This window comes from Plecotus auritus, assembly GCF_963455305.1.
Source record: "Plecotus auritus genome assembly, chromosome: 6".
Taxonomy (NCBI): Eukaryota; Metazoa; Chordata; class Mammalia; order Chiroptera; family Vespertilionidae; genus Plecotus; species Plecotus auritus.
The window spans coordinates 72527435-72550257 of record NC_137773.1 but is presented as its reverse complement, the minus strand read 5'-3'; the positions used below and the strand labels follow the sequence as shown (position 1 = coordinate 72550257).

General features: G+C 43.4%; 1 protein-coding gene across 8 annotated transcripts in view; it reads right to left on the bottom strand.

Annotated features, from left to right (window-relative positions):
• PALLD (palladin, cytoskeletal associated protein) overlaps nucleotides 1-22823 on the bottom strand; it is a 407210-nt gene that overhangs the window by 40159 nt on the left and 344228 nt on the right. For all 8 annotated transcript variants that reach the window (XM_080676510.1, XM_080676507.1, XM_080676509.1 and 5 more), the window contains one exon: nucleotides 3043-3717. In XM_080676510.1, the coding sequence (XP_080532636.1) occupies nucleotides 3043-3717 (675 nt within the window). The remainder of the gene's footprint in view (nucleotides 1-3042; nucleotides 3718-22823) is intronic.

The window sequence follows — 22823 nt, the reverse complement described above, 5'->3', positions numbered from 1 at the left end:
AATAAAAGCCTAATATGCAAATAGACCAAACGGCGGAATGACTAGTCACTATGATGAGCACTGACCTCCAGGGGGCAGACGCTCAATGCAGGAGCTGCCCCCAGCCCGCAGGCCCCGAATGGTGGTGGCAGTGGGGGTGGGATGGCGGGGCTGGTAAGCGGGCGGTGCCAGGCAAACCAAGGTGGGTGCCAGTGGCCACCCCCCACCCATCGCCCTGCCGGTCGCCCCACGGATTGGCCCTAATCACCAGCCAGGCCTAGGGACCCTACCTGTGCAGGAATTTCCTGTACTGGGCCTCTGGTAATGAATAAAGAGCTACCTTTTTGTTTTTCACTCAGAATGCAAGCGAGGAAAAAAATGTTCCTTACTTTATGCTGGAGGAAAAAATGTCCTACAAGTTACATGTGTGAAACCCAAAGAATTCAAGTGTGTGACTTAGCAACAGGAACATTTCTAGAAGACAGAGGCTAGCCATGTAACGATGGCTTGTTGGGCTGACACAGAGCTAAGTATCTGCTGCCTGGCATTGCCACTTGTCTTCAGTGTCCCAGCACCTAACTATCTCTGGGGACAGTTTTGTGCAGCTACAAAACCAGCATGACTTCTCCATTAACTTAAAAGAAAAGGCGGGAGCTACTGGACTCTTGTGGAGGCAAGTATAAAATATTTTTACTCTATAAAATGAGTCACTGCAATACATGCTAATAAGAAGCAAGTGCTTCTATTACTTGAGGTAAGATCTTAAAACCTCTTAAGGTTTTTATCTTCTTCAGATAATGTCAAAGTCCAAGATCAGAATAAAACCACTGTTCCTACTTAGGAAGATAAATGGCATGACCACCCACGGCCTTTGATAGACTACTCTTTGATCAAAGTCCTACACGAGGAGTAGTAAATTCTTTATATAGTACTTATCTTCCCAGGAAGCAAGATTTGGTACCATTTTGTCTTACAAGAGAGGATAAAGTGTCAGGCAACAAACACCCACTTTTTGAAGCTAGCAGTTAGTGTCTCTGTATTAAGATAATACTTCATTTCCTAGCTCAGAGAAGCAGGGGAGAAAGAGAAAGGTTTTCTCAGGCAATCCGACTGACTCAACTTTCAGTAGAAGCCCATTATCACATCATTACTACACAGACCTCTCCTTTATTTCACTATTTATGTATTCATTTGACTGAACTTTTTCCAATAAAGATTTGAGAAGAAGCCAGATTTTGAATTCATGTAATCAGCATTTAGAAGGTGCCTGACAAAACAAGACACTGCTAAGCAAAGTGCCTTGACACGCCACGTTGAAGTCAAACGCAATGCTCTTTCTAAGGCGGCGTTAGTACAGCCCAGAAAGGAAAACCTTTCCACACAGATGAAAACAGCCTGCATCCTAAGGTCTTCTCGTTTATATTCTTTAGCAGAATTTCCTTCTTTTCTCTCTGAACAATATTGGGATTCTGGCAGACTCGGGAGTAGGGATTCAACAGGAGGAGTTGAGGTATGGGAACTGGCTTGACCTCTGCTAGCACGTACTTATTTCTGAACTCTTCAGTAAAATGAGCGGGTGCTAGCTTTTACACACTTACTCTTCAACAAGACATGCCAAACACCCATACGATGTTCCTTTGAAGGCTTTACTGTACCTTCGTAGATGTCATCGTGTTTATCTGCATAGATTTTTCTATTTAAAAATTTCGGAGGGCTGCATGTCATCATTGTGACATAAGGAAAGACAGGTATGAGATAATATGCAAATAGAGAAACAGAGGATCCCTGTCACTCCCCTGAGATCACTGCTGGCTGGGGTCAGAACCGGCACCATCATTTCTTCACTAGATTGCACACGGCCTCACTTATTTGCATCACCAACATAAAGACATTTACATGCACCCCTTTCTAATCAATCACTACCTAAATGTAAACTCACTCTGTTAGTTCAAAAACATTGTATATACTTAATAACCAAGCCCCCCCCCACCTCTACTGTACTATTGATCTGAAATATTAAGATACAGAGGAACCTCATTTCTCAAACTCAGTTCACTCTGGAAGGCTGTTTGAGAAGCGATTGTTCAAAAACCAAATCCTTTTTCCCCATTAGAAATAATGTAAATGGAATTAATGTGTCCCAGGCTCCCAAATGATTCCCTGTTTTAACCTTTCTTATATACAGTACATGTCTCATGCACTGTTTAATCATTAAATAAACACTTCTTAAATTTATGGACCCACCCCCTACTAGCCTTAAAGGGACTTTTCACATATCACTGCCTTCGAAATACTGTCACTGCCTAACTGCTCTCCTTTATCCGATCAACAACAGTTTTTCTACCCAAACAACTGTCTGGGATTGTTGTTTTGTGAGCACTTTCACATCCTTAGCAACATTAGCACTCTTGATGGCCTCTTTATGTTTTAAAATGGTACTCATTGTGGATTTTGCCAGCAACAAAAGCATTCTCTCCTTTATTTGTTGCCTGAGACATGCTTTTTGTCATGCTGAGGTATCAACATGAAAGGTCGAAAACTGAAGTTTTGGTCAATAACGGAGACATTTTTTTCTGTGAACAACTTGGTCAAGAACTGAATTGTTGGCAATAGGAGACATTTGAGAACCGATTTTGACTGTATAGAGTTTGAGCATGGATTTGGAGTCAGAAAGGCACTTCAAATCTCCATGTGATGGCTGTGTGACCCTGGCAAACGGTTTAACTACTGGAATCCTTCATATGTTTTAGAAGTGAGGGAACATAGTGAACTGCACTATGCTCAGGAAATGGTAGCTGACGCCACTGTCATCAAATTTAAAAGCACTGCTTAGATTTGGGTAGCTCCTGAGAAGATCTCCTGTTATTTAATGCAGAAGAAAGTGTTGCTCTCAGTAAGGGCAAGAACAGTTTAGTAAAGTTGCGATGAGAATTTAAAAATTGGAAGAAGGTAGGTATGTAAAAAGGTTACAGTGGTACCTATTCGGGCTGCAGGTCAATGGGTGCATGGGGAAGGGGCCAGGCAACCTCAGGTGGGAGGGGAGAGGGTGTGGCTGTCACTCACGCGGGGGTGACGCCCTTGGGCAGGCCCAGGGCGTTGACAGCGACAGGCGGCGGCTGTGAGGGCAGCATGGAGCTGAGGAAGGCCGCAGGCGAATGGCTGTAGCCAAAGCGGGCAGCGGGGGAGGCGCAGTGGGAGGCCGGGGCCGAGCTTGGGAGCGGTGGTGGCGGTGGCGGCAGCGGGAACACGTCGGGCACCGGGAAGGCCGTGGTGGGGCTGAAGACCGGGGGCGGCGGTGGCGGGGGCGATGGCGAGGATGGACTCCACGGGGCCTCGGCCTCGGTGCCGAAGGGCTGCACGAAGGGTGGCGCGGGCGCGCGGCCAAAATGCTTCGGTGTCGGGGACATGGGCGACGGGAGGCTGGAGGAGCTGGGGCTGGAGGCCGGGGTGCCTTGGCTGGACGCGGGACCGAGGTTCTGAGCCGCGATGAACTGCTTGGGGCGCGCGTAGTTGAAGGAGCCGGAGGACTGCATGGCGGGGGCGGCGCGCGAGGCGAGTGCGCTCATGGGCTCCAGCGCCAAGGGCGACGCGCAGGCCGCAAGCTCGGGGAAGGCGGGCGGTGGCGGGAAGGGTGGCGAGGGGGGCGCGCTGCACGGGGTGCTGGTCGCCGGGTGCCGCACACTGGCCTCCTGCTCCAGGCGGATCTGGTTCTGCAGCTGCTGGATTTTCAGAGGGTCCCTGGGAAGAGAGACAAAGCGACACCTTCAGAGAGGGAACTAGAAGGAAGGTTCCTTTGGTGCAGCGAGGTTAGGCTGTGAGCATTAACTCCCGTGCCCGCCAGCTCCACACTGCACCTGGAGAGAGAGGCACAGGTTATCAGCCTGGAGTCAATCCAGTGTGATCTGCGAGCTCAATGTCTGATTTAAGTTTTACCTAATGACTCAAATCAGTTTATACAAATCATGATGGAAATTCGGTCCGACTTCCAAGAGCCATATTTCATTTTCATGGAACCAAAGTATTTAAAAAACGTTTGACATGAGTCTCAGTCCTCTCATTTGTAGCCAATTTTTAGAATAAGAATTTTATCAGAATGAGAAAATTAAAAGGAAAAAACCCACTTGATACGAGTTATTTTTGGCAGACTTAGGTTAGTCCATTTTGCCTACTCCATGCTGGCAACTCTGCCTTTGATAAATACCACAGGCTGATATTGGAGGTTAGATCCACTGCAATTTCTGCATTTGTTCCCTAAAAAACGTGCAAAATTTACATGCCTGAAATATTAGTAATCTGAAGTGCAAATTTTTATACAAACCTTAATAAATATTGATAAAAATATTAGCTATTTTGTGCCATATCTAAAACATATGCAAATAATATCTATTTTTTAAATGTAGGTGTTTAATAAGGAATAACAAATTATTAATTTTATAATAATGCAGTTTTAATTCCCCAAGTATTTTCCACCACCAAGAAGAGATTGAATTTTTATTTTTGAATTAAAATTTTAAATTAAATTAATTTTTTAATTTTTAAGGTTAGCAATTTTTATAGCTAGCTATATTTTACTCAGAAGCTTTCCTTTTTAACTGAATTTTATATATAGTTTTCCCTTATTCACTGCAGTAACCAATGGCTGTCAAAACCAACTTCAACAGAAGGTGGCACTATAACAAGCAGATAAAACAGGCCACATATTCATTCCACCAACAGGGGAAAAGCTATGTTCCCAACTTTAAACCTTTTCTTTAGAAAGGAAGGGAGAGTGAGAGAGAGAAACATTGATGTGAGAGTGAAACATATATCAGCTGCCTCCTGCATGCCCCCTACAGGGGACTGAGCTCTCCACCCGGGAATGTGCCCTGACCAGAAATCGAATCTGCAACCTTTTGGTACACTGGACCAGTTGAGCCACACTGGCCAGGGTCCAACTTTACACCTTTTAAAACTAAATAAAACCCCAAAACTCAAAATCTTCCTTATCTGTAGGTATTTCATCTTCAAAAATCAGGCTTTTATATATCCAAAGCAATATCAGGAATTGAAGCAGCTGGTAAAGGTATAAAACAAGATTTAGATCTGTAATTAAGCATCATTAGCTGTGGGAACATCAGCAAAAAAGTCCCATTTGCCTTCCTGTGCTTGCTCTTCGATTCTGTAATCACCCAGTTGATTACTGGGTGATTACACATTTTGGGGAACTAAAAATTATGAAGAGAAGATGATTCCACTTGCTTAATAATGTGCAGAGCTTCCAAGGTTCCAACACCAAAGAACTCTGTGGGTCCCATGGGACGTACTCTCAGCATTTTACAAGCATCCCTGCCACTGCTGGAATTCACCAGGACACCGAAGTCCGATGCCTGTGCGGTTGGGGTAGGCTGTCTAGCACATGTGCTCCTTGCTCCTGTGTTTAGAACTGGCCCAGGAATAGAACTCATAAAAACCACCCACCAGCTCTAAAACCCATCATGCAGTGTTCTCATTCTGAATCCCCAACCACTCATTTCTGCCCGTCCTGCTTTTACCATCTCATTTCCTAGCTGTGGCAAAATGCATCCCATTTCTGGAATGTTCATCAGCATTCACCTGCCCTGTGCACCTGGCCTGGGAGTGGTCTGTGGGGTCCTCCTCAAAGCCACAGCGCCCCTACCCTGGGCCAGCCTGCATTTTGAGGGACTTTAAGCTTGGCCTGGCATCAGCAAATCTCTGTGTTGCGGCTCTGGTGTGGCTGCTGCAAACATCATGTCATACCTTGTGTGTGGTGTGATGGGTCCTCTACCCAGGGCTAGGGAGTGGCTCCGGAGAAGCCAGTCTTCAAAGCAGCCAGAGCAGCAAAGCCCAGACCACCACCCCCGGTTCTAACTTTCTGTACGGGCTCCGCCTACTCATTCCAGCATTAGAAAGAACCACCCAGTTTGCGAAGCCAAGTGGGCTCCAAGCTGCTGAGACGCTGCTTTTAGTCTGAAGTGACAGTTCCAGGAAGTATTAATGCAGCATTTCACAAGAAACGCATAGGCATTCTAGTGTTTTGGCTACTAGTGTACACTGCAATGAGGAACGCTGCTAGGGTTCCACTCTCCCCCGTTGTGCACTGGGCGAGGAAGACAATATCCAGGGAATTTGAGGGGTCGGGGAAGGGAGAGCAAAACAGTTATTTTGAATCTTCAAGGGTCTGACTTGATTTCTGTGCAAATCATCATTTAAAAAAATACTTGAATTAAATGGATCTGACACCTGGATTCAGAGGTGATGAAATGCCCAGTTCTAAGTCATTTTCTCAGTCCTCATTAAGTTTAATACACACACACACACACACACACACACACGTGTGTGTGTGTGTGTGTGTGTGTGTGTGTGTGTGTATGCCCTAACCCAGTGGTCGGCAAACTGAGGCTCTCGAGCCACATGCGGCTCTTTGGCCCCTTGAGTTTTTAGCAAAGGCCAGCTTAGGAGTATCCTAATTAAGTTAATAACAATGTACCTACCTATATAGTTTAAGTTTAAAAAATTTCTCTCAAAAGAAATTTCAATTGTTGTACTGTTGATATTTGGCTCTGTTGACTAATGAGTTTGCCGACCACTGCCCAACCGGTTTGGCTCAGTGGATAGAGCGTCGGCCTGCAGACTCAAGGGTCCCAGGTTTGATTCTGGTCAAGGGCATGTACCTTGGTTGTGGGCACATACCCAGTAGGGAGTGTGCAGGAGGCAGCTGATCAATGTTTCTCTCTCATTGATGTTTCTAACTCTCTATCCCTCTCCCTTCCTCTCTGTAAAAAATCAATAAAATATTTTAAAAAAATAAGAAAAAATGTATATTTATTTATTGATACAAGAGAGGAAGGAATAGGGAGAGAGAGATAGAAACATCAATGCTGAGAGAATAATTGATCAGCTACCTCCTGCACGCCCCACACTGGGGACTGAGCCAGCAACCTGGGCATGTGCTCTGACTGGGAATCAAACTATGACCTCCTGGTTCATAGGTCGATGTTCAACCACTGAGCCACACCAGCCAGGCAAGTTTTTGTTTTGTGTTTTTTTTAAAGTAAAAATTGATTTGACCAAGATAAAAAGGCAAAAGAATTGAAAGGTACCAGAAAGGGAAGATCACCTGTGGCCTTTGGAAATTAAAATTTATTTATTATAAAAATTCATCACTTTTCTGGTTTCCCCATTTTTTTCAGCAGCCCTTTTCTCTGAAAATGAAATAAAATGATACTGAATTGAACCTCTTGGAAAAACTGGGTAAAGGTTGAACATTTAGATTAAAAGTTCTAGTTGCAGCTACACTTCGAGTGTCAAAGTTCAAGTCTTCCGTTTTGCACACCTACTCCATCAAATCCCACCAGCTTTTTTCCCCTCTCCACCACACCCTCCATTCAAAAGGACTAAGAAAGGCCCTACTCCAACCCCTCCTTCAATTGTAAAGTCTTAAATACTTAAGAAAATGAGATATCTGGATTTTTTTTGTCATGTACCTGTCACAGTCCCTTTACAAATGGGAAAGGAATTTTACTAGTAAGTAACTTGCTTAAGGTCACGGAGCATTACCTGCCTAAGCCAGGTAGACCAGTCTGTCCCTGGCCCCTTTCCCTACACCAGACATGTCCACATCACAGAACCCTGACCTCATTCTAGACTTTTAGGGGGGAGCGCCTCATAAGTTATATAAATGTCTAACCACTACGCTGTACACCTGAAATCTTATACTACTGAATGCCAGCTCTAATTGGAAAACTTTTTTTTTTAAAGAAAGTAAAAAAGAACCCTGACCTTCAACATGATTTTTTTTGAAGTCTGTGGTCATCTTTGCCTCCTAAGGATTTAACTCTTATGCAGCCATAGGGCCTTTAGGGTCTGGATCATCAGTCAAGATTTATGATATTTACTTATTTAAGAATATATTCAAGAATACCTGACTTTAAATTTTATTTATTTATTTTTTAGGGTGAAATGGGACCACCATGAGAGACGATCTTGGCAGCTCAGGAAGGGAATATGTAAATACTAACTCAGTGGATTCTCCTACATTACAGACAATCAAGACCCCTGCTCCCTAGAGGGGACTCCCCAACCCCCCTGCAATGGTTTGGGCACAGGTTTTATCAAGAGTTTTACAGATTGTTGAATGAGGCAAAGTTTCAGATTTGACAGACAGATGTAGAACGCAGTTTACTTTCCAATTCAGTCATCTCTGCCACCCCGTGAAGGCCGCCTGGAGACAGTGCCAGCCAGTGGCATGGGGTAACAGGGGAAAAAGGCGCCTGGCAGTCGGGTGGTACTGGCCTGGACACAGCTCCGCCAGCTCCTCGCTGTGGGGTGACTGTGAGGATCCAGTGAGCACAGTGCCTGGGGCATCATAGGAGCTCAATAAATGTCCCGCAGCAGAGGAGACAACCCACCCATCCTGGTTACTTTACAAAACAGAGGTTTAAAAATGGAGATAACGTTCTCCTTACTTCAGGGAACTCTCCTCCTCTGTGCCCCCAGCAAGGAGCTGGCCAGGGCAATGGCAGTGGGGCAGCGGCATGTGGGGACGCAGGGAACTAGGGGTTGGGGGCGAGATGGCTGGCCTCGCAGCGGCTCCTCACCTTCTGCTCACATGGCCACAGGTGGGGGTGGGAGACGAGGACAGCACTTGTCATACTCCTGGCACTGGGCTGACTCATCACTGGGAGCACTGCCGGGATTGTCCCCATGTTTTAAATTCCCCATAGATTAGTGCGGTCCAGTCACCTGTCTAAGGGCAGAGCCTGGCTGGCTCCATAGTGGGCCTACATCATTCTCTCCAAAGCGCTCAGGAAAGAAGACAAGACTGAATACAACTGTTACTGCATATCACTCTTTCTCCTTCTCCCCAAGCTCGAAATAAAGGATGTGAAAGTGAACTTCTGGAAAACAACTTCTATGTAAATTGGAAATTCCCAGTCTGCCTCTGGAGCAGTGCTGGCCTGCGAGCAGCCATTTATCCCCTACTCACACCAATAACGACGGGGGATTTATCACTGTCTGGGGAAGCTCTTGGGATTGGGACGCTGGAAGACATCAGTGCTTTCAGAATAAATATGTTGCTGGTTTATAAATTCCCTTTCATTTCTTCCTGTGTGATACCGAGGCCCCTGCAGGATGCAGAGCTGCCACACTCACCCTCTGAACGGCGAGCCGCTCTGGTCCTGCTATTTATGAGCACAAGCACTGTGACACTTCAGCATCCTCATAACGCTAAGCCAGCTCCCTCCCAACACCCCGCCTAACACGAAGAATGGCGGATGCATCAGTGACAACCCCATGCTCATTTCTGGCTGCAGGTTCTATACCTGACTGCGGCCAGGCACAGCCTAAGGGGCAGTCAGCGCCCCATATGGGCTGGGGCATTTTAAAAATTGTCAAATGAAGATAATTAGGGGATAAACTGCTGTGTGTTCCCACAACGCATTCCTCTCTGACTGAGATTAGCTCAGGATCTTATGTATGAGACAGTTTAATATATTAATTCTGAGAACTGATAAGAAAGATAGAATATGCAGCTCCCACAAGGGCTGCAGTTCAGGGTGTACTCATTAAAGTTCCATCTACAACTTGATTAGATTTGTACTTCAATGGTCTTGTTCTTGTTCTATTACTCATGCTTCCATTTAGGCCTTCACGTCATAGAAGCTAGGTCCACATGGTGAGGCTCCGTATCTAGCAACTTACTTGGTTTAGCACTAAGTTCTTGTTGCCCCTCTTATGAAAATCACAGTCTTGAGAACAGTCATTTACACAATACAAATAGGTTAATATAAGCCAAATGAGAATGTACTACATTGGGTTTAGGGGAGGATGTAAGTAGAAAAATAACTATGAATTTAAATACATTCCCCATAAAGTTGGGGGAGAGGGCCGTGGTAGACTTGGGTTTTCTGCAAAGTACCACAAATACAAGAATGCTACCATGAAAACTGACCGCTTTGGGAATGTGTGTTTAACATATGTTGCAAAATGACATAGGTTTCTTTTTAAAAGACCATTTCTTTGATCTTTAATTCATTCTGAGCCTTTTGCAAATCACGCTGACTCTAGACAGAGCCAGTACCGAGTGCAGTGAACTCCCTGGGAGGGTTCAAGGAAGAAGTGACATGAGCACAGGACTTGAGTCTCTTCTGGAGAGGCTCGTCTCTCCCACCGAGAATGAGGCCTGCATTCGGCCGTGCTACAGAAGAGCAGTAGCTCTGTGTCTTCATACATAACACTGATCTCTATTTGAAGTCACTCCATATACCATGAGAAAGAGAGGGAGCAGCTTCCGACCAAGTCGTTATCCTCCTGGGAGAGTCTCCGGAGTACCACGGGCTGGCTGTGTCTGTCACGGGGCACAAGAAATAAGGACCGAGAGGCTGGGAGACGGTGTTCTGATGAACCCCGCAGCCCACTGGCCGTTGCGGAGAATTCTCCTTCCGGAGGTGCGGGGAGATCCAGTGTTCCGTGGGGTAGGCGGTCACCTGGCTCTGTGAAGGCTGCAGGGCCCGAGGCAGGACGTGGCCCAAGCACCGACAGCCCCACCGAGAGGAGAGGATGTGTATCCCAATATAAATCGCATGTGATAAGGGACAGGCTCCGGTGGTATTTACGGTCTTGATAAGCCTGGTGAAGCCGAGTGACGTGGAGCTCGGGCATGTCAGCCTTAGCCTTTTCTGGGGGAGGAATGTGAGGTCAGGTTCTAAAAGCATCAACTCCACATCACAGTGAAATGCCTTAAATAATTTTCATTTCTGTTGCCACACAGGCCAGTGAAAACAGCAGGAAGGTATTAGCTGCTGATTCTTACAAAAACTATGCTAATTTAGTGGACATGAAAGGAACTAATATGGACTATTTCCAACTGAAAATGTTTGCTATTAATTCTTAATGTAGATGAAGTACATTCTTAAAGAAAAAAATCTGTTCTCTGATCTTTTCTGTCAATGCTTGAAGCAAAATCAGTGATCTCAGTTCTAACTGGAACAACCAAAGAAAAGCCACCTGAGCGATAGATATTGAGGAACTTAAGTATAAAATTCCTCTGAGATTTTAAAGAATTGGGGGGGGGGGCAGGGTAGGGGAATTAGACAAATACTCAACTTTCAGTCTTACAATGAAGTAAATAATTTGTATATTTTAGGGTTTCATTTGATTAATGTTTACTCAAATTTCCATTTTTATCATTGGTAGGCTTGTCCCATCCTGTGTCATTTCCATATTAGTTCATGTTTGCTGAGTTGAATATCTCTAAAACAGTGGCGTGTAGTTTGTATTTGTAAGAAGGAATTATTACTAAGGGCAAAAGAGTCATATCTTTCAAAAGTAACAACCATTACCTACTCACCCGCTGGCTTTAGTCTATACCAGTGGTCGGCAAACTCACTAGTCAACAGAGCCAAATATCAACAGTGCAACGACTGAAATTCCTTTTGAGAGCCAAATTTTTTAAACTTAAACTTCTTCTAACGCCACTTCTTCAAAACAGACTCGCCCAGGCTGTGGTATTTTGTGGAAGAGCCACACTCAAGGGGCCAAAGAGCCGCATGTGGCTCGCGAGCCGCAGTTTGCCGACCACTGGTCAATACTTTTTCACCAAATGGCTTTATTCTACTGAAAAGACAAATAACAGTATTTTCACTTCTCTACCCCTTTCAAACACTTCATCTTCAATATCTCCCTCTCTGTTCACCTGGATGCTCAATAAATACGGCTGACTCTTATTAAAATCCCCAGATTTCTGTGAAAGTACAATACTAGCGGTGCCGTCAAGTTACACAGCACTCAGGGCCACACAGCTGTGTTTCTCTAAGGTAGTTCTTAGAAAAACTGTGTTTCTCTAAGCTGTGTTTCTCTAAGTAAGATATCTTGCACAGATAAAGCCGTGATCACACAAGGTTGTTTACAAGTATGAACACAGACTCAACCAAACTAGAGAAATGTTCTAATAGTTCAACTGAGCTTGGCCACGAGGTATTTATGACTTTGGATAATTCCCTTATCCTCTCTGGAGCCCAGTTTTCTCTACTTTAAAGTGAAAATTTATAATGTAATACCTGTAAGGCCCTAATAAATTTTCAGATTTTATGATCCTTACTCTTTAGCCCAGTAACATTTAAACATTATGAAGGAACTAGTGTTAAAGGAACTGTAAACAACTCACCAAGTTCAAGTATATTGCTCTATATCCGTATACATATATCAGCTTTATACTTATGCTGTTTTCGCATGTTTCAGCTGTTTTTGAGAGGAATATATCTTTTATTTTTTCGGTTAACAATAATAGATTTTGAAGGCATTAGAGGCCAACTAAAATAATTCCATAGTAAATCTTATAAAAAGGATACCTTTGGGGCGGTACCTTTATCCTATGAATAATCATCACCTAATTGGTTAACATTAGTTGCATTATTTTCTTAAGACACATATTCTTGTAGATAAATTCTGTCCAAAAATTAGGAAAAACAGCTTTTGGGTTTTGTGTGCCTCCAACAGTTCCCATGGGAATTGGGTTGGATGTGGTTCTGCTTAATGTTCCCCCTTAAAGAAATGGGAGTCGCCACTGTTCTGTTAATAAGCCTTTCCCCTCTTCCGGTTACAAAACTTTTTTGGTCCTTTGACCTGATTTTATAAACCTTCTAAAATTATTGTTGTCAATGTTAATCCTCACCTGAGGATATTTTTTCCACTGATTTTTTAGAGAGAGTGGAAGGGAGGGAGGGAGGGAGAGGGCAGAGGAAGAGGAGGAGAATGGTGGGGCGGGGGGAGAGAAAGACATTGACATCTATGTGAGAAAGATACATTGATTGGTAGCCTCCATAAGTGCCTGAACCGGGGCCAGGGATCGAACCTGAATTGCAGGTATGTTCCCTTGATCTGCATCAAGCCCAAGACCCTTCTGTGTGTAGGCTGACACTAACCACTGAACAACACTAGCCAGGGCCTAACCATTATTTTAAGGCAGTGGTCGGCAAACTCATTAGTCAACAGAGCCAAATATCAACAGTACAACGATTGAAATTTCTTTTGAGAGCCAAATTTTTTAAACTTAAACTTCTTCTAACGCCACTTCTTCAAAATAGACTCGCCCAGGCCATGGTGTTTTGTGGAAGAGCCACACTCAAGGGGCCAAAGAGCCGCATGTGGCTCGTGAGCCGCAGTTTGCCAACCACAGTTTTAAGGTGTTCTGTTCACCATGAAGATAGGGTTATGCTGTGCTTGGACCCGCATTCAGCAGTCCCAGTCCTTCCTTTGTCATTCCTACCTTCGTACCTTCTGACGGTGCGAGCTCCCACCCTTTCCTTCCCTGCCACCACGACAGCACCAACCATTCTTGTCCTTCTACCTTCAACATGCACCCCATTTCCCTCACTGGTCCTTTGCCAGCTCTCTGTAGACAGCCCACTAAGATGTAAACATTCTTTACCTTCTCTTGGTACAAGGGGTCAACAGCATTACCAGCATTGCTCTCAGTCTCTAACCCAGACCTCAGCCTTGAATTCCAATTCTTTTTTGTTTGTTTGTTTCAGCAACATTTGCTTTACTTCTAAATAATTTTTAAATTACACTTATTTGTTGGAACAATGGCAACCATAACCTACAAACCACAATTTGTGCCACGAAGTCCAATCTTTTGGTTTCACAATAGCTTGAGCTAAAGGAGAATTTCATTGCATTGTTCAAGTTGGGTCATAAACAGTCTCCAAAAAATAAATACATAAGGCAGAACAACATAAAATGCTGTATAAACCAAAAATGGTACAAAATATGAAGAGATTTGGGTTCTAACAGCTGCTACATGAATGGAAACATAGCTGTGCTCATCTTCAATATCAACTCCCCCTTTATATTCCCACAAAACTCCATTCTTACATCAATTATATTTCTTCTTTTTTACTACCTGTTTCCATCTAGCCTAAACATGCCACTCCACCTCAAAACTTAGCATGTCTAAAATAGAGTCCCTCTCACCCCAATCTGTTTTCTCCCCCTAAAAATGTCTGATATTTGAAGATTCTCAATATTTGGCCCAAGGCAGCCCTAACATTCTTATCTCCAACTACTACTCTATCTCCACTCTTCCATTCTCCCAAATTAGTCTCATTGTCTCCTGAACTCACCTTGGGGTTTCCTTCTTCTTGGCCTTTTTCATGTACTGCCCTCTGTTCCCAACAATCTCTCTCCATCCACTGAGGTTGTCTTGATCCTTCTGTGCCCCTTTCAACATCTATCTCTTCTCAAAGCCCCTCCTAATAACATCTAGCAACTCCTTCTCCCTCCACATGGCCCATCCACAAGGCCGGTCTGGCCCTGTCAGGGCTTGGCAGTGACATTATCATACCCACAGCCACGTCTCCCAGAGCCAGGCTTGTGTTCCGAGTGATTCCCACAGTGCTTTGCACATGGATGTCACTAAACACCTGCAAAGAGATTGCCAGGTGTCCTTTCATGGGGAACGTGGGAGGGGAAACAATCAGAGCTCTTTTATAATAATGACAGTACTTATACATCTGGCTTTTTAGTATCCAAAATATGAAACGCCCATCCTCCATATGAGAGTTTGTGAACCTGGTAGCACAGTTCCTAATTTGGCATCCGGGAGGCACTCTATCGTGTCCCAGGCAGCTCACCCTGTACCAGCGCCCATTTTCCATTTTATTTGGTTATCAGTCAAAAATGCCCCAAGTTGGTGTTTACCTCGAGGAAAAGGCCTTGGGATATTTTCAGTATTTGCTGAGAACTTGAGTCATCTCCAGGCAATTCTCTGCCTTAGTGGGGCCCCTTTTCCCCATCACTGCAAATGCACTACAGCCACTCTTTCAAAGCATAGACTGTATCCTGAGATAACAAAGAGGGTCCCTGGACAGAAAGGGGAAGTGGTTTCCTGGTGTGTCCATTGTGTAGCGGGTCATAAAGATCCAACAGAGTGTTACTACCAAGGCAGCCGTGACCTCCCCATGCTGGGGCTGGAATCTGAAGCACTGATGTCTGGACTTGTTCAAATTGTTGCGAAAATACTGCTAGGAGTTCTTAACTGCTGATAGGAAGTTAAAGAATGTGTAAGGGAAGGTCGCCCTTTATTGCTGGAAGGAGAATGAGAAAGGGCATTGGTTGGTGACATGGCAGTGAACATTCATAAAAGCAAGCGATGACTCAAGACTCAGAGAAGAACTGAAGGAGTTCCTTCTGAAAATCACAGTTGCCTGAAACTCCAAGAGGAGGAGACATCTGCTTTTATTATCTACCATTGTTCCCTTCAGCTGGGAAAAACATTCCCCCCTTTCTGTAAGATCGGCTTCTTCCCTATTCCTTGTGGGTCTGCCAATCGCAAATCCCAACCCTTGGCCCCGGTACGGTGAGATGAGACCCAGGGCTAGCTCCTCATTGTATGGCTTCGGCAAATCCTGCAAGGATACGTACAGGGCGGGGCAGAAGTAGGTTTTCAGTTGTTTGTGTGAAAAAGACACGCAGGTTGTGATTATGACAACAGCTCTATTAACTCTGTGTTTGGGCACTCACAACGTAAGCCTACCATTGCCCCGCCCGTACAGAGTCCAGGTCAGGCCAGGCCAATCAGGATTTTTCACATGGAAGACAACAGGGGAGTGTGTCCTCTGTCCTTTGACAGCTAACTACTAGGGCACATCCCCCAGAGTTGCAACAAAGATCCTACAAAAAGGAAACCAATACACACAAACTGAAGCCATGTGGGGAGATAACAGACAAGAGAGAGACTTTTAAAACAGATGCTGTCTCGGCATCTGATCCAGGTCTAACCCTCACACCAGGTTTATCTCTGAGTTCCAGGCACAAAATAGTTGTTCCCTCCCGTCCCCCCAGGTTTTCTTTTTCTTTCCTGAGTTAGTTTAAATCTAATACTTCTAAGAAAGTGTCCTTGGAAACCAACTCTGTCAATTTCCTTATTTTACAGACACAGGAAAAGAAAGAGAGAGATTAAGTAACGTCACAAAATTATCAGCTTGTTAGTACCAAAGGCTGACAAGAACATCTAGCTGGTAAGAATGATATTACAAATTAACCTAATAGCACTATCTGAGGTGGATCAATCATGGAATGGATGAATGCATAGACTGTTCATAAAGTTGTGAAAGAAACCACCAGAAAGATTAAAAAACAAATAGTTAACAGAGTGTTTATCTCTGGAGAGTGAGACTAGAATGAGGTGGAGGAAGTCTTTTTTTTTTTTTTTAATTGAGTTCAGAGAGGAAGAGAGAGGGGGAGAGAGAAACATCAATGATGAGAGAGAATCACCGATTGGTTGCCTCCTGCCCGTCCCCAACCAGGGATCCAGCCCAAAACCCGGGCATGCCAACCGGAAATCAAACTGTGACCTCCTGGCTCAACCACTGAGCCACACCAGCTGGGCAAAAGTCTTATTTTTGTATTTTATACTCATCTAAACATATAGTTTGAAAATTTTTTAACCTTGTGCATATAAAAATTAATGTAATGGTTAAAATATATAAAAATCTCAAAACATCTATATGTATAAAAGCCGAGGTGACCAAACGACTGGTCACTATGACGTGCACTGACCACCAGGGGACAGATGCTCAATGCACAGGATCGGGCTCCCTCCTGTCTGGATCAGGCCTGTGGGGATCAGGTGAAAACTGGCTCTCTGACATCCTGAGGGGGTCCCAGATTGCAAGAGGGTGCAGGCCAGGCCAAAGGACCCCACTGGTGCATGAATCCATGCACCAGGTCTCCAGTGTAAATTATAAATAGGTAATTCTTAAAATAAATGCTATTCCAAAAGCTTACATTTTAAAGAAAGTCACATCGAAAAGAAAGATACAGTGCTACTGACTTAGATAGCACCTAATACTGTGGAAGCGTGAACACAACCACTCCCTGTGTTTGAAGTCACCAGGGAGGGTCTCCTCCAAAGAATGTAATACATCGTGACTCTTCCTACTACTACCGGCACCACCAGCGTCACTACTACCACTACTGATGATAATAGCTGACTCCTACTGAGCGCTTGCTATGGACCAGATGGCCTGATACGTGCTTTGTCTACACTGACTCATTTGATCTTCATAAAAACCCCAGGAGATAGGCCTCTTTTACTATCTTCATTTTACAGACGAGGAAACCGAGGCGCAAAGTTATACTAAGTTTCTCAAGGTTACCCAGCTGGAAGCAGTGCAGGTGACTATCATGTTATGGCACCTCTGCTTGAGGTGCAGGACTTGTCTAGTACGTCCACGGGCATTCCGATTTCTTCAGCCACAGAGGACCTTTCTAACGCGGGTCCCACCCAAGAGTAGCTGTAACTCTGCCACTTCTGTCCCCGCTGTTTCTTTGCTCCTGGGATATCGCCATTGAGGTGGAGCTCAATGCAGCTATAAATAGAAACAACCTGGCCATGTCCTGAAGATATTTCACTGGTATAATTTTAGGAAGGTGACGTTTATGATCTATATACTAAGTTTTACAAACTTATATTTACTGGAGAAACTATAAGAATACACAAAGCAAGTTGAAGGAGTTGGTTTTGAAACTAAGAAATTAGTTGCTGCCCGAGCTGGTTTGGCTCAGTGGATAGAGCGTCAGTCTGTGGACTGAAGGGTCCCAGGCTCGATTCTGGTCAAGCGCACATCCTGGGTTGTGGGCTTGATCCCCAGTGGAGGGCATGCAGGAAGCAGCCGATCAATGATTCTCTCTCATCATTGATGTTTCTATCTCTTTCTCCCTCTCTCTTCCTCTCTGAAATCAATAAAAATATATTTAAAAAAAAGAAATTAAATTTGTCCCCATAATTTCTTATTTTCGTATTTGCATTATCCACCAGCATGCCGGACATTGAGAGACTGTTAAATGCTTGGTCTCTACTAACTAAACACCATCTAGTTACAGCCATACACCAAAGGCCGAAAATGCAGAGTAGGAACAGGAAGGTGAGACTAATTGGGAGAGAGTCTCCATGCACATTTTTCAAGTTAAAAGTGAATCCAAATTTCTGAGGAGATTTAATAGGCGTGTCACATAACAGTAATAAATACCATAATGGAGTTCCTTGGCACAGAATACCCACATACTTACTGTTCTGTCCCACATTCTCCTCTTTGAAAAAGATGCTCACTGTAGAAAAAATCCATACTAATAAAAGCATAATATGCTAATTAGACTGGACATCCTTTCGGGACGAAGCCGGGGCTGCAGCCGCCACAGCTGCGAGGGAGGGATCCAGGCAGCTGCCTCGGCTGCGAGGGAGGGATTGAGGCCACACTGCGAAGGCCTACTCTTGCACGAATTTCATGCATCGGGCCTCTAGTAAAGAAATAAGAACCGGTTCTCAGCAATTGGAACTGAACTCTTAAAGAATAGCTTTGTTTCTGAAATTGCACACAGCCCTTTTCTGCATCTCCTGCCAAAGGGCTACTTAGCGCTGTCCCAGGCATTAGTGATTTATGCCACCAATTATTTGTGTGGCCTGGACTAAGAGAGGCCCACATTTCTTCATATCGGTGAAACAGAAAGTTGGACTATTTTTAAATAGTCCCTTTAAATACGTTTTTAAAGTTCCACCAAGCTGTAAAATCCACTATGTAGTCTTTCAGTATTGGACATCTGAACATTATTAAGTTATGTTACTCTATCTCCTGAGAGACTTCATCACTTAAATGTACTGGAAAAAAAAAAGTATCTTCCACATGATGAACAACACTGACTTATAAAGATGACTTTTTAGACTTCTATTAATATTGACCTATCACTGAAGAACTAAACATGTCTGCATACATAAAAAGCTGCCAATGACATTTTCTACATATTTCAATCTCATGAGAGTAAATGATGACAGGAATGCACACTTGGACCTGGGTACTCAGAGGAGTAATTTATTTTTTCTTAAAGGCCGACCATTGCTAGTTTAATGTCAGTGGCCAAGATACGCAGCCAAGGGTCCCAGAGTGTGAATACAGGCCCCACCTCGCTGGATCACAAGGCTCCAATTTTAACTTCCCATCCAAAGAGAGGAAAAAGTTCTTTAAAAAAAACCCAAAAATGCATTTTGGCAAGCTTAAGACACGTCACTTAGCAGCATGAATTAAGAGACTTGTGACCATGAAGAAGAACTGTACATTTTAAATGGCTTTGACCCTTCTTAGCTTTTGACCAACTGACTTTGACATTCCTTAGAGGCTAGAGGATGAGACAGATGCCGCATGACAGCGCTGCCCTCTCCCCTCACGAGGCAGACCGCATCTTCCCAACAGAAAATGAAGTCCATCCAAATGTGTCGTGGGAAGAACAGTTAATAAATGAGGTTCCCTCCCTGAGAAATGACGAAAATAATTCTTAGATAAAGCAACCCGATTATTTAAATGTAATTACTCTTAAGGAAGAAATGGAGAGAAATGTATCATAGCTACATGAAGTTTCCAACATGGTTATATATGACTGTGTACTATGGACTCTGGCACTGTAGCAAATGGAGCCTTCTGCAATATGGTATTTATGACCATCTCAATATGATAAAAACTGTGTAACATCTTGAAATGCCTTTTGGTAGAATGTACGGATGTAATAGGGCTTATTTTACTGTATTTTATTCATCTTTTCCAAATGATGTCACTAATGAAGTTTGTTGTACACCACATTTGGTTTTTATGATTATACTGTCAGATATTTATACGTTAGGTGGTCTTCCATTTAGGGAGGAAGTAGATACACCCAGATCTAGTTGTTCTTTTTAAAATATAAAACAAGTCATGGAAAAAGCCACTTGAGAGGGTACAGTATGTATGATGGATGTGCACAGGAGGTTCATGAGGGCTGCACATGGAAGGCCCTGGATCATGCTGTCCAGCAATGTAATAAGAAAGTCTGTCCACGTGTCACACACGAGGCCAATGACTGAGCTTAAATGAATAATGTGGTTTTTCCACTCTTAGTCTCTCCAAGGAAGACAACAAGGTATGGACTTCTGGCTTTCACTAACAGCTAAACCAAAAAGCCACTTCTAACGAGAGTACAGGTGAACAGTCCAAAGAGCAAAGGAAAGCCATGTTCCAGAGCCGTCAGGTTCCCACAGGGCTGCTTCCTCCCACGGAAAAGGATGAGCCTTGCCTTAGGAATAATAATGCAGCGCCGACTGCCCACCAGTTACAGCCCCGGAACACAGCGCATCATTCTTGTGTACGGATGTGTGCGCATATCCATATAAGTGACTCAGCATAATGCATATTTTCCAAGTTTAAATATGATGATATTATTGTCTGAGGGATTAGTACGGAGTAGAAATAATACAAAGTATATTTAGCTACACTTGAATTCCTAATTTGACTTCTAAACATGCTCTATCTTGACTATGTCCACTGGTAAAGCAAAGCACATCTGTAATCTCAGAAGCACAGCAGTTCCTACCAGGGCACCAATGTTAGTAAGCATTTTTGTTGTTGATGCCTTCTGAATATGTAATAGTTATAAGTACAGAGATGTCAACATTATGAATTTACTAGTGATTTTTTTTTCTTGCCATGGACATTTGTTGGTATCTCAAATATATCATAAGGGTAAATTAAAGATTCACAGAATCTTTAAAAATGTCAGAAGACATTAAAATCATTTATGGTATATGTTAACAAATTAATAGAGTAAACTTCTGTCTTTTTGCCTTTCAAGAGCATCATGCTATTAGCTTTAAAAATGATTACTGCGTAGTACGTATCAGTAGGAGATTAGGGCACCGAGGGAGCAGGCACTCCACCCTTCACTGTGTTTCCACGTGGAGGGACTTCCAGGAGAGGAGCATTCCTGGCCTGCAGCCTCTCTCCCCTCTTGGTCGGATGGGCTCAGATCAGCCCTCTTTCCTCTGCTTGCTCTGGATCTGCTGCTCACAGGGAGAGGGGTTTCTTCTCCCCATCTTTGGAGGTGGGGGTCTGCCCAGCGGAGCTGTATAGTGTTGCCTGCGGATGGGTAGTCAGCCACTGAATTCAAGGGTGAAGTATTAGCAAGCTTATTGGCCCAGCAACACATCTCCTTTCTCCTCAAGTTCTCCTCACTACAGATCTAAACCTTGGGGGTCTCTCTCTCTCTCTCTCTCTCTCTCTCTCTCTCTCTCTCTCTCTCTCTTCTTAGTTTATTACTCAAATGGTCCTAAACTTAAGAATGGTAAAAAATTTGCCTTCCTCAAATATACATTATTCATGCATTTTAATGGTCTGAAAGAACCTTAGATATTAATGCATCTTCAAGTCAACAGTCATTTGTTCAGCATGTATCTGGAGAGGCTAGCCACAACTCCCGTAAAGGGCAAAGCAGGTGTACGTGGCCTCAGGTTAACTCAATGCAACAAAATAAAAGCATTAGCCCTGGCTGGTTTGGCTCAGTGGATAGAGCGTCGACCTGCAGACTGAAAGGTCCCAGGTTCGATTCCAGTCAAGGGCATGTACCTTGGTTGCGGGCACATCCCCAGTGGGGAGTGTGTAGGAGGCAGCTGATCGATGTTTCTCTATCATCGATGTTTCTAACTCTCTATCCTTCTCCCTTTCCCTTCCTCTCTGTAAAAAAAAAAAACAATAAAATATATTTAAAAAAAATAAAAGCATTAAATAGACCTACTTCCTCTTGGAAGGCAATCTGTGGACCATCTATCGATAATTCAACTTGTGTCTTTGGTGGCAGGGCTTCATTCCTTACCTTGGAATACAAAAGAGTTCCTTTCCATCATCTCCCCCTAAGGACTTCTAGTACAGGCAAATTAATTTATATCCTTTCATTTCCAGTATCCCTACCCTCTCCTGGAGATAGAACATTTACCTTTATACCTTTTTTCCTTCAGCTGATCTAAATGTCTGGTTCAAATTCACCGTGACAAATGGCATGTAACATTTTCAGTTTCTTACCCCGTAATACTACCATCATTTTGATTATGAAATGGGTTGAAGAAACAAGGCATCAACACAGCCTTTTGACCAACAGAATTTAACTTTTTTGGCTTAGAGAATTAAAGCACAGTGATAGTTCTTGAAAATCAATATAGTAGTCATAACTAACCTTTTTCTTTTTAAAACTGAACTCATAACTCTAACCAATAAGTGCAGACTGTATTTCTACACAGTATTTATCTTTTGATATTAAATCCTATTTCTAAAAGTGCATGTGGTAAACAATGCAAAACAAAAATCCGACTGGATTTTCATATGCCAAAAAGTGAACCTCAACCCACAACTCACATCTTATACAAAAATTCACACTTATGAACCTTTGACTTAAATATGAACCTAAAACTATAAAAGTTCAAGAAGAAAACAGAGGAAAATCTCTATGACTACAAGTTAGGCCAAGATTTCTTAGATGAGACACCAAAAGTGTGATCCATGAAAGAAAAACAATTGATCAACTGAACTTCATTAAACTTAAAAAACGTCTGCCCTTGAAAAGGCAAAAGATACAGAAAGGATACCTTGAAAAGTAGGTTCTCATCTCATACTTCCTTCATCCCAATCCAATTTCCCTCCCCAGTACCAAATGAATACGATGACCATTTCTTGTGCTTCCTACCAAGCTAGCCCACACACAGTAAGCACAGATATACACAGAGGTTGGCAAAAGTAGGCCGGCAGCTGTGAGGCCATGAAACAGAGTTTATTCTTGCATTATTTTCCAGATCAACAACTGTAAACCTACTTTTGCCCATACCATATATGATAGTTCTATTGCTCTTTATACCAAGATTTTTTTTTTTTAAACACAAAACTGTTGTATTCAATACATTTATTAGATTATTCAGTGTAGTCCTACACTTTGGACAGCATTCACTGGTCATGCACAGAGTTGAGACCAAATTCCATGGAAGTAATTAGCTTTGA